The 12,673-nt window shown below is 39.0% G+C and overlaps 1 protein-coding gene across 1 annotated transcript in view; it reads left to right on the top strand.

The window, feature by feature from the left end:
* Positions 1 to 601: 601 nt before the first annotated feature.
* LOC122548593 overlaps positions 602 to 12,673 on the top strand; it is a 14,261-nt gene continuing 2,189 nt past the window's right edge. Inside the window, exons 1-13 of the mRNA XM_043687427.1 lie at positions 602 to 647; positions 732 to 790; positions 888 to 980; positions 2,234 to 2,361; positions 3,109 to 3,249; positions 3,509 to 3,589; positions 4,196 to 4,363; positions 4,447 to 4,543; positions 5,297 to 5,514; positions 7,782 to 7,935; positions 12,101 to 12,315; positions 12,386 to 12,500; positions 12,585 to 12,671. Coding sequence (XP_043543362.1) covers positions 625 to 647; positions 732 to 790; positions 888 to 980; positions 2,234 to 2,361; positions 3,109 to 3,249; positions 3,509 to 3,589; positions 4,196 to 4,363; positions 4,447 to 4,543; positions 5,297 to 5,514; positions 7,782 to 7,935; positions 12,101 to 12,315; positions 12,386 to 12,500; positions 12,585 to 12,671 — 1,579 coding nt within the window. The 5' untranslated portion in view covers positions 602 to 624. The remainder of the gene's footprint in view (positions 648 to 731; positions 791 to 887; positions 981 to 2,233; positions 2,362 to 3,108; positions 3,250 to 3,508; positions 3,590 to 4,195; positions 4,364 to 4,446; positions 4,544 to 5,296; positions 5,515 to 7,781; positions 7,936 to 12,100; positions 12,316 to 12,385; positions 12,501 to 12,584; positions 12,672 to 12,673) is intronic.

The following is a 12,673-nucleotide window of genomic DNA, read 5'->3' on the forward strand; positions in this document are numbered from 1 at the left end:
AAAGGTTTAAGGTGAGAGGGGAAAAAATTAAAAGGGACCTAAGGGGCACCTTTTTCACTCAGAGGGTGGTGCGTATATGGAATGAGTAGCCAGAGGAAGTGGTGGAGGCTGGTACAATTGCAACATTTAAAAGACATCTGGATGGGTAAATGAATAGGAAGGGTTTGGAGAGATATGGGCCAGGTGCTGGCAAATGGAACCAGATTCATGTAGGTTTTTCGATCGGCATGGACAAGTTGGACCAAAGGTTCTGTTTCCTTACTGTACAACTCTATGGAACTCTGTTACCATTTTAAATATTCTGTTGACTTTACCACCAAATTGTACACCATGTTAACATTTAAGATCAGAAAAGACCTTTACCAGTTACCAGAGACTCAGCAAACAGATAATTGGCAGGTGTGTCAACTGGAGAGGAGTGGGGTGGGAGGGGAGAGTGGGTTCAGCTGGAACAGGTGTGGGTAAGGAGAGGAACAGGTGAGGGAGTTGGAGGGGAGGAACAGGTGTGGGTAAGGAGAGGAACAGGTGAGGGAGTTGGAGGGGAGGGACAGGTGTGCAGAGGGGAGGGGATGGTAGGTGTGGAGGAGGGACAGGTCTGCTCAGCCAGGGGCTAGATTGTGGATTATGGCATCGATCCTGCTCTTTGGGTGAGTCTGTGCGATGGGGAGAAAGTTGGAAACGGGATGGACGCTCCCATGTTTTTGCTAATTGCTTCTTCCTCTCTTTAACAGTTTGATATTATCGGTGTCTGCAACAGCTCCTGAAGTCTGGATGCAAAGTGCCCCTCCAGGTCAGTGTTCTATCCAAAGATAAAGTGTTTGTTTTGTGCTTTGACTCTGAGCTGGTGTCTTTAATGTTGAAGAACTTTCTTTAATCTATTGTTGTAGGTTTGCTGAAGGCTGAATGCCGCGACAGTGTCTTTTGGGTTGGACTGAATAAGGATTTTCTTGCCGGGAAGTTCTGGCAGATTAGCATTGTTGGTGAGTGTTGCTGCTTTACCTTGGAGTCGGTGTGTAACAGATCTCTGCTCCCAATATTGGTCTGATGGACCTATCCGTTGTATGTCATCTGAAGACTAATCTGAATTGTCTGCTTTTTTTTTCACCACCTCTATTTACAACAGTGTTGTGTCAGTGTCTTGATACTGTTAAATACTGGAGTGATAAAAGGATTGAATTTTGATGCTCAATTAAGCCCATCTTTCCCAATATAAAGTTTCATGGGATACTTGCAATAAGTTTGCACCTTTTTTTTTGTAAGCCTGATGGCTTGAATTTTCTGTTCAAACAAATGCTTGCTCTCCACTCATCCTAATTGGCTGGATTTCACAACTGCAGCAGAAAATGATTGACTACACCAGCTCTTCAAAGGCACACTGTTGCCTCCTGCCATTTTAATTCACTACCACCCCACACCACACCACACTCTTGCCATATTTCTCTGGTATTAGATGATTCTTGGATAATCATTGTATTATCACTGTAGGCTCTCCTTAAACAGGTTGTTCAATGACTGGCCTGGAATGACTGTCTAATTCTTAGTTAATTTGTTTTAACACTTTAAGCTACCAACCCTGAGCTTAAAGTCCAAGCTCAGTGTGATATTTGGATGTTTTGTTTTACTGTTAGTAAAAATCAGATTCTGAAAATAGTGACTTTGATTTAATTATGGATTTTCATAACTTGAACACTATGGTTAATGAAGATTTGTACCTAACAATGCAACAAGTTACCTTGTCACTTCCAAATGAGTGAATCTACATTACTGTTCCCTTTTGGTCTTGGTCAACATTTTTAGTCTTGTTGACTATTTAATTTTTAAGCCATTGCTTCCATTAATAAGGATCTCCATTTTATAAATCACATGTAACCTAGGTTTGTCGTCATGACTCTAGCAGGCATTTCCAGGTTTTGAACTACTGCACTAAAAATCTATTTTCAGAACCACTCTTGAGAATCAATTAGAATGGATGTGGAACAAAACAGATCATTAATCTTAAGTGTGCTCAGTCACACTGTTAAGTCAGTACTTACTATTTTAGTTAGGGAAAGTGACATTGCTTTGATCCTTTAATAAATAATTCAGAAATCTAATTGCTTTTCTGGTGAATAAACAGCAAACTTCCATGTGCACCTGTATAGGTATTCCTGCCAATTGAAGCAAATTTGTTTGCAGTGTGTGCAGACAGTTCATGATTTTGAAGCTAACTCTAGGTTTTCTATAACTTTTCTAGATCCTGCTGGTAAAATCTATCTTGTTACACCAAGCTTTGCTTCACAGTGTGGCTACACCATTACAGTGGATTTGTGGAATAATGTTGAGTTCCGTGCCTCTGTCCTCAGCTGCTGTGTACATATTGTGGTAAGATATGAAGATATAAATTTCAGATCTAGGTGTTTTTCCTATCTTCAGTCTGTGTAGACAGAACCAAAGAAAATGCAAGAAATGTTTAAGTGCCCCCAAGAATGAGTTGACCTACTTTAAGGTGGGCTGATGGATGAAGGAAAGACCAGTGAGAATCCTTCTAGGAATAAAAGGCTCCATGTATTTCTCATAAGGGAGGGGGCTGGAGGATGTGGAGTGGTAGGGGGAGGAAGAGACAAACCATGCAGCTAGTCAGATTTTTGTGGTTACTATTGGGTAACTGCAACAGGTTAGTACCTCCATACAGAAAAAGTCAAACAAAAATATCGTGCAAAAATCCTGAAGTGTAATTGGTTTCTGTGCCTGTTTACCCCTCTCTCCATTGCATTACCTTTTATAAGTTTTACAATTGTTTTTATTACTTAAATCCTGGATGTTATATTTGAAATTTCTTTTTGGCTCAACCAACTCCTAACGCAACTTAATCCAAACCTCCATCTTGGTGGTTTTCTGGTTTTGTAATTTCCTTTTACGGAGTCACTGAATTCATCTTTACTGCATAGCCTGTTTTGTGTTTTAACATCTTTTAACACCATGAGATGGAGAGGATTTTGAACCTATAGTCACTATAATTGAATAAATATTCAGGTCCTTTGCAGGATAAAGTGAAAGCATGTGTATAAAGACCATGTCAAGATGGTGACCCTTGTTATTGAATTATACTTTTTTTAATTTTGTCTACAGAATGATGAACAGTTCAACCTCACTGTACAAATACATGTAGGAACTAACAGGATAATGGCTTCAACATATGTTCAAACACTTTCATGTATGTACTCACCATGGGCTGCAAGGGAAATCTTCTGTGAAGAAAACTACATGCAGGTAAACGGCTAATGCCAAATACTGGTTTGACTATTTTCTACAGTTAGTAGCAATTCTAAGCTGTTCTGGAAGACTAGTAATATCTAAAATACAAATTAGGTACCTAACAACAAATTGTAGAATCTGAGCTCATAACTAACTTTAATCATCCTTTGTCTAGTCAGTAGCTCAGACTGCCATCTAACATTGACTCGGCACTAATTATGTATGCAGCTGGGGCTGCTGTTAATGACCAGTAATTTTTTTAAATCTTATGCAGGTTTCAGTACAAAGAAAGATACCACCAATTGAAGACGATTATGCACAGGATTCTCAGGACTGGTCTTTAATTCTTCCAGAAGTAAGATGTCATGGATGAAATTTTCAATGGTGGCCTATTCTTCGTAATTCGTTTTAATTTGCAATGCTTCATTCTAATGAATGCAACCATGGCTGTAGACTATATTTTCTTGAACAATGGCAAAAGTAGGCCCAATGTATTTGTTTTTTTTTTCTTCCAACACTGTTTGAAGAAATTGCCGTGTACTGCCTTTTAACCTGTTTGGCTTGTTAACTTGAGCTTTCCTAAGTGTCTAATCAAAACATGAGTAAAGTTATGGATCATCACTGGGCCAAAATGTTAATTTTAGAATTGTGATCTTTTAAAAAAATGTTTAACTTTTTTTGAGCCCCAGAACATGTCAAAAGGCCTTTTTCTGACACAAGATGTCAGAGCATTGATTATATCAAATTGTCTTGTGGAATTTCCATTTTGCTTGCAGCTTCACACTTCTAATAGAGATAGGCAAGTTGGAAGTCAGGGACACTGGTGTCTCTCTTTGGTTTTCCTTTATGGCATTGTACATGAACTTCATGTTGAAGGTGACCTCCAGTAATATTTGCAGAATTTGTGACAGTCCTTGTTGCAGCTTCAGTGGAGTTTTAATTATCTTTATTGCTGATCTAGGCAAGTAGTGCAGAAAGTGGAATATGGCAAGTGGTATTCCATATATCTGGTGACAAAAGGACTATGACTGTCAAAGAAGCACATCAAATGAATTATGGAATCAATAGTACAATGTCTCGTATATTGCTTCGTGCTCCATATCATACAAATGAGGCTCAAACTGTTTTGGTAAGTTCATTATACTACTCTGGCTTTCCTGAGCCTTTTTAGATTGCATGTAAATGCAGTAACTGATGCTTTTTTATAATTAGGTCCATGGTGTGCCCTTGTCAGTAATACGATCAAGTACTTTTTATAAACAGCACTGGATGATTCTTGTTGTTGACACTGCTGTGGCTTGTCCTCTTGGTAAGATTGCTAATCTTGTATCTTTTAAATTAAGCACAATTGTAGGCTTCATTGAAGTCTATTTACACACCTCCTTTTAATATTCCCTGTTTCATTTGAAACATTACGGTCTGGTCTAAGCAGTAGAGTGAGGGCTGAGTACTCTTCATGACCCTTAGGGAGCTGCTTCGACTTCTATGGAGTTAGTGGAGATATTTAGGACTAAATTAGTTAGGCTAATATTGGAATACTGCATTCAATTCTAGTCTCCCTCTGTAGACAGGATGTTGTGAAACCTGAAAGGGCTCAAAGATTTACAAGATGTTGCCAGGGTTTGAGCAAAAAGGAAAGCCTGAATAGGCTGGGACTATTTTTCCTTCTAACCTCAGGCTCAGGCTGAGCCTCTTTTATAGAGGCTTTAAAAATCCAGGGGCATGATATGGTGAATAGATAAGTCTTATCGCTGATGGGAGTCCAGAACTGGAGGGCATAGGTCCCTTTTCTTTCCCTCACCTTAAACCTAACAGCCAACTTTCTCATGCAGAGGATGGTGCACATGTGGAATGAGCCTTCAGAGGAAGCGTGGAGGTTTGTAGAATTGCAACATTTCAAGGCACCTGGATGTGTATGAATAAGGGTTTAGATGATATGGAACTAGATTAATTTTAGGATATCTGGTTGGCATGGACAAGTTGGACTGCAGGGTCTGAATCCATGCTGTACATTCTAACTCTATTTTTAGCAATTCTAAACCTACTACTTGTTATCCCTCAGATGGTACTTCATTCACTGATGACCTAATCATCTGGACAGTACCAAGAATCTTCACTCCACTTGTCACCAGTGCAGTTCATCAGGACAACACCTCCATGGGAGTAAATGGGATCAAGTTGAATTCCACAACAATGGGAGAAAGAAACTATACCATTGATAAGAATGATACAGGCCTTGCTATAAGGGTCCCCATTGGAGCACAGGATGGATATTACAAGGTTGGATTTTGGATTTTGCCTTGCAAGTGAAAGGATAAAAGCAGCTAACTCAAACGATCTTCAGTATTTCATAAGAGCAGAAGGCCATTCAGTTTGTCAAATCTGTGGTTGCTCTGATATGTACTTCTACTCCTGTACCAGCTCAATGACTCATGATTTTAGTTTACTAGAAATGTAATATGACCTTGAATCTCAATGATATCTTCTGAGCAAAGCACTGAAGACAAGATTTTGATTAGATTTCTCATTTAATGAAGAAAATCATTCTAGAGTTGCCTTTCCTCTAGCATCCTGCACTGCAGATGCTCTCCAGATCTAATCTAACTAGTCCCTTCAAGTTTGTCTAAAAAAAATCACCCCACATTCTTAATTTTAGGTGTGCCAGTCCAACCTGCTCAACTTTCTTTCTCCAAGACTACAGTTAGTCACTAGTTTGACTCTTGGAAACTTCCTCTAGACTGCTTCCAATGCAAGTGTCTCCCCCCTTTCGGTAAAGAAACTAAACAGTACACCATGTTCTGTACAGTTGTAGGAGGACTTCTAAATGCATTTCCCACACTACAGAAAAGACTAACATTCTATTCATCCTAATTAGTTTACCTTCATGCTAACAGTTGTGCTGTCTATGAACTAGGACATCTGATTCCTCTACAGCATTCCAGTCTCTTTGAGAGAATAGAAAGCTAGATCATTTACAATGGAGGAGTTGACATTTCTCCACATTGCATTCTACCTGCTTTTCACCCTTATCTTGTACCCCTCATTTTATTTGTAACTTCTCAACTTGCCAAATTTATTATGCAAAATAAGAAACACCATCATCATTGAATAAAAACCAATGTAGATTGTAAACTATCCCTGAAGCATGCCAGTATTTCACCAGCTAGCAATTTATCCAGACTGTTTTGTTTCCTACTGATCAGTCATCTTTCAAGTTCCCTAACTACCCTTTTTGTGGTATCTTGTTAAATGCCTTCTAGAAGTTCCAGGTGCATGATCTTTTCCTTGTTATCAACATTGATTTTAAGTGCTCAATTCCAACCCTTATGAAAGGAAAACCTTGCTGTGTGATTAAAATGTCCTGTTGGTACCTCCTGCTAGCTATCCCAAAAACTAATTAGATTTGAAATAGCCTGCAGCTTCCTGCTTTATCTAACCTTCAATTTGTAGAACTGCAGATGTAACCTCTAATTACAATCTTCCAAAATTGCCTAACCGCCCACTCCCAGATGGGTCCTTATTTGCCAGTGTGGCACTAGAAAAGCTCAGCAGGTTGAGGAGCAAGAGTCTGTTTTGGGCATAAGCCCTTCCAACACCATACTTTTTGACTCTCCAGCATCTGCAGTCCTCCCTTTTCTCCTAGGTCCTTAGACCCTTTTAACTTGACAACCGTGCCTTTCTTGCTGCAGCAGAGTTGCACACATCACATCCCTTACCTGCTAGAAATCCAGTCCTATCTATGAATGTTCTGTATTGCTTTTTACTTTGGTGTCAATTTAACCATGTGGCTATAAATGTTGTACACTAGTGAGCCTTAATGGTTTTACCTGTCTTACTGCAATTTAGTGTTTGCTGTCCCTCCCAGTTGCATTGATTTTTGATTTTTTTATCACTGCCTGCATTTGAACTTGATACAATTTCCTTGACTTAAGTTTTCCAGACTCCACCTATGTACAAACCTGGCCTATCTGTAGTCTTGTGCAGACCAGCTGTCACAGTTGGATCCTTGCCCCAATTCCCCTCTAGCATTGAGGATTAACCTGTCCTTGCTATCAGATTCCCTGTTATTTCCCCCTGCCTTGTCTCCCAAATCAAAATCCTGTAGCCTGCTTGTTGTCAAACTTCAGAAATCCCAAATCTGTTGGGCGAAGTATTGGAGGAGCCTCTAAAAGGATCTAGGTGTCCATCCGTCTGTCCACCCACCCTGTAACATGTGAAATTCCTAGTTTGTGACAAACTTGTGGAACCAAACCAGTCCAATAAAATGATCTTTCCTGATTCACTGCAGTGTTTGAAATGGACTCCGATCATCAACCATAGTTGACAGGTTCTTGCCAGAAAGTTCAGTGCCTCTACACCTTGAATAGTTTCATATGTGAACAAATTGTAGTTCTATACACTATTTATATCCTGATGAAGACCAGTATCCAAATATTCAAGTGTGGTAAACATACAAACTTTAGATTATGTTAATAGGACTTTACCATCTAAAATTACCAATTTATCAAACTGCCCACTCATTTCTTACCTCACTATTACTTCCACAGAGCCATGTGGTGGATGGACAGTATGGTATAAAGTACAGCATCAATTTGTTCTTGGAGCACCTGTGGAAAGATGAGGCATGGGGACTGAATAAAATCAACGTGATCCACCCAGTTACTACACCCTTTATACCTCAGCCATTGGTTCTCATTGATGGTATGTACATGCCAAATTTTCTAAGATGGCTGAACTAACTTAGAATGGGATTCCTCTCCACTCAAATTCTCTTGGAAAAATGTTTATTAATATAAGGCATAACTTGATTTTAGGCTGTTTTAAATGATTGTCATTATTGTACAATAATGACATCTAATGGCTGTTTTTCCACAATGGGCTTTGTGGAGGCAGGACACTTGTCCCTTGTCTTGCACTATTGGTTTGGTAGCTGGGAGAGAAAGGGAGAATAAGAACTGGAGTGAACTCCAGTTGGTATTTCACTTTTAATATCTTCCAATGATGGGCTTACTGTTTTTAAATCCAAGCCAAATGTGACTGTTCTAACTTACAAATTTATGGCTTGAGAATGTTAACAGCCTATTGAACCCCAAGCCAACCAATAGTTAAGACCTCCAATTCCAGGATGGAAGCTGAATTGATCAATTGTTACCACAGTCACAAGTCAGGGAACATTCAAGGCTGCCAAGCCTTTTTTTTTTTTTACAAGAGTGGAAAAATGGTATTTGGAGAGATCTCTATGAACAACAGGATTTAGCCTTTTTTTTTTTTCCCCAGCAATATCCTGGTTTATGACACTTGAGACACCTGAGTGAAGTATTAGTCTTATCAGTTAGATAAATTGAAGAGTTAAGGTTGAGTCTTTCGATTATGTAGAAAGTGATTGAATTCATTACAGATTTTTCTGCTGAGACTGGCACAAGTGCAAGTGTTTTTAAAAAATGTATGCTATTCAAATTGCAAGTAGCATGTCCAGTCAGCGAGCTTTGGTCACGTTACAGATGTTTTGACCCACTAATTTTTCTGGCTGTTAAGTCTTCACAGAACTGAAACTAAACCAGTTTCATCTACAATATAATGCCATTCCAAAATATTCACGCTTCCTCAAACTGAAGTAGTTTCTATTCTAATCAAGAATATTTTTAATCATTCTAAAAATTCATTTTTAACTTTATTTCCTTCACGATTAATCTTGACCAAGCATCTGTTGCCTCTTGTCACAAATGATATTCCAATCTAAAATAGTTGAAGTTTAACACCAATCCAGACTTTTGCTGTAGCTTTAATGAATTAAATGAGGATTATAAATCCACAAATCACTGGTGTCAGGAATGCAGACTTCAAAATGTGGTAGACTTCAGTTAAGTGACTTTCTTCACTATTGAATATTTCTGGAACAAATTCAACTTGACCAGAAAAATAACTGGTTCCTTTTCCTCAATTCTGTGCCAACATATCTCTGGAATAACTAAATGGATTAGAGTTTACTGCTGCTAAAACTCTCAGTAATCACTGCGACTTTCAGGTTGTCGTGGCACTTTGCTTTGCTTTACCCACTCAAATTTCTTGCCTTTGCCAAAGTTGTCAAAAGAATAGAGTAGAAATTTGAAATTTCTAATTTAAATCCACCCTTTTGATGTACTAAATTTGTCACCATTCCAAGGTGACTCTAGTCTTTAAGGTTAAAGTCACTTTTTTGTGCTTGACAACTCAGTCTTTCAGTTGGCTTATGAGTTTATTTGTACAAGGATTTTTATTCTCCATGTTTTTGGGCCTTTTTGACAATGGATTTTGTTAGGTGCATTCCTTATGGCAAACAGTAACAGGAATTTGTCAAATCATGACATTCTGACCAGGTTTTTGGTCCAGCTTATACAATTTTTTTTTTTAAACCTATGGATGAGCTGAAGGAATGAATTTTATTCCAATCTGAATATTTCACTGGAAAATACTGCAGTCTCCTGATTTTCTGGGAAGTCATACATGACTTAACCTGCTGAATATTCCAAACCTCTTATTGGAATTAAAGGGCAAATAGTTATTTATGATACAGATGCATGGTACATCTTGTTTGTTAGGCTCCCTCAAGTGTGGATTTGTTTCTTTGCATTTCTATTCAATGTGAGTTATGCACATTTTTTTTAGATTTTGAAGACCTCTCATAACTGCACACAGGAAAGAATCTTGTACAAAGCCTCTTATTTCTAGCTATGTTCTAATTACAGCCAGAAAACTCTTGGATATTCCTCCTGTAATCTGTTTTATGATAAACTTAGTCATACAGTGCTCTTGTCAATGACCCTCGGGCTATTTCTGAACTAGGTCTGATTCTTCCATACTTTAAGCAATTGCTTCTAAAGTGACTTTTTTTATTGCATGACTGCACTTTATCCATGCTACAATCACTCACTTTACAAACTAGTCCCATTAATTGAGTGACCTCTCCATACATATACTGCTAACTTTTTGTCCTGTCTGCCTTCCCTCTGGAAGGCAGTAATCAGCCAACAGCAATGACTGACTTGCTTCAGTGTAACAATTCTATTGGCCTGCCTCCTTCAGAATAAGGAGTTAATTTTTGAAATAAAACTCAGTTTCTAGTGTTCTGATTTGCTTTAGCATAGAATGTTTTGTTTGTTTTAGTTTTTCCCTCACCATCTCTCTGGCAGGCTGAAGAAACCTGCTCTACCAAAACTGCAAAAATTTTCTATCCCTTTCCTGATGCTTTCTGAAGATTGCAGTGAAAATGAACACCTGAATAATCAGTCTTGAGCTTCCAACAATTGGTTTAGTATGTCCAGTCTCCTTGCAATAGAAGTGTGCTTGTCCAACTTTTTAATTGGACTTTCTCCGTGAGTTTGAAAAGTTTGTTTGTATTCCCTGCAATTACCTTTTGAATCTCCAGATTCAGGCAGGAGGGTTGGGGGTTGGAGGGAGGGAGGAGAGAAGAGAAGATTCCTTTCACCAGAAGGTGGTGGTCTGGAATGCACTGTCTGGGAAAGTAGACAAGAAGCCTTTAAGAAAAAGTACTTTTGTTGAACACTCATAATATTCTCAAAACTAAGGGCTGAGTGTAGTGATGTTTGGTACATATTTGAGCCAAAGGGCTTGTGTACTAAATAAATAAGATTTTGTGACTTTATTTCCTCACCATTTTTGTCACCTGTAATTAACAATGGGTACTCTCCAGAACTACTAAACTTTTAGTCACCCAAAGACTTAATTATTTCTTTTTTGCTCACTCTCCATAAACCTTCAACCCTCTGTCTAAATTTGAGACACTAATGTTGCAACATCCACTGCATGTAAGGGCAATGAGTTCCACAGATTTATAATACTTGAGGTAACTTCCACATTTTAGTTGAATATACTACCACTTTTAGAATGAGGTCAGTTATAGGATAAACTATCACATGAAGCATCCCCTCAACTTAACTTTGTAAGTTAAGCAGACATAATTCTGTGGGGAGAACATAAAAACTGCAGATGCTGGAGATCAGTCATGTGGTGTTGGAAAAAGACAGCTGATCAGGCAGCACCCAAGGAGCAAGAGCTATTTCAAGCAAAGATCTTCAAGAATGTTAAGGGAAGGGTTACACAAGGGGGCTGAGAGAAAAGTCATGTGGTGTTGGAAAAAGACAGCTGATCAGGCAGCACCCAAGGAGCAAGAGCTATTTCAAGCAAAGATCTTCAAGAATGTTAAGGGAAGGGTTACACAAGGGGGCTGAGAGAAAGTGGGGCTGGGGAAGATAGCTGGGAATGCAGTTGGTAGGTTAAGTGGGGGTGATGGTGATACTCCAGAGTAGAGCAGATGGGTGGGAAGGAAGATGAACAGCTCAAGAGGGTGGTGCTGAGTTGGGGTTGGGAAGATCTGGGAACTGGTGAAATAGGCATTCATCCTGTGATTTGGAGGGTCCCAAGGCAGATGTGTTCTTCAGTATACAGGCTAACTTCCTTGCTTTCTACATTTAAGAGATTTAATGTTTAAATTCCTTTCTATAGAATGCTGAACAACACCTATTGATGCTCACTTTTAAGAACATGCTTCTGTTGCTGGTCTTTCTTGGAAATCCCAAATGACCCACAGTGAACATTCCGGGTTTACTGAATGTGGCTCATCTAAAAATTTTGAGTGAACTCTAACTTATTGGGAATACTGTTTTAACTCACTACTTGGAGCTTGTCCAAAGTTACCCTTCAGTTCTCTAAACCCAAACAATATATTTTACCTTTTTTGGAAACTTGCTTCCTCAATTATAAATAGTCATTAAGCCTACAAATGGGACAAAGGAAAAGCTGTTCAAATATCTAATTGGTGGTTTGGATGAGTTAGTTACACAGATGCCAATTTTTTTTTTTCTTCCAGATACCATTCCTGAGCAATGGCTATTCAATGTCTCATTGGGCAACTTCCTTCCTGATGTAGAACTCACCAAGCTCACTCTGGGCACACAGTCCTTCCCTGTGGATGAAGAAACCCTGATATTTAATGTGTACACTGGGACTAACCCAGATGAGACCACCTTAAATAGAATCTTCATCCTGGAAGTTCCCATGGAGTCACCAGTTGTAGACAGAAAGGTAATGGGATGTCTGGGTGAATGGCTTCCACGTTGGGAGATGGTGCTGACTTGTGGCTTCCTCCTTCCAGTATATAGGTGATGGTGTTGAACAATATACCCTTGATGTCATCTTCACAATGACTGTGGTTCCAGAAAATCTAACATTCACACATCCAGCTCACTTAATACATCAGCACACAATAGGTAGGTGGTTCTTGCCCTGATGTAGACTGCAAAGTGATCCGTGAAAATGCTTTTTGAAGTAATATGAAATGTGCCTTTTGCTAGTACTTCCTGTGGCTGATGGCTTTTGTGATGAAGAGAACGTGACCTTGATGGTAACACGTGGAATGTCAGATCGGTACTGGATTCCTTTC

Source organism: Chiloscyllium plagiosum, chromosome 3 (genome assembly GCF_004010195.1).
Source record: "Chiloscyllium plagiosum isolate BGI_BamShark_2017 chromosome 3, ASM401019v2, whole genome shotgun sequence".
Classification (NCBI taxonomy): domain Eukaryota; kingdom Metazoa; phylum Chordata; class Chondrichthyes; order Orectolobiformes; family Hemiscylliidae; genus Chiloscyllium; species Chiloscyllium plagiosum.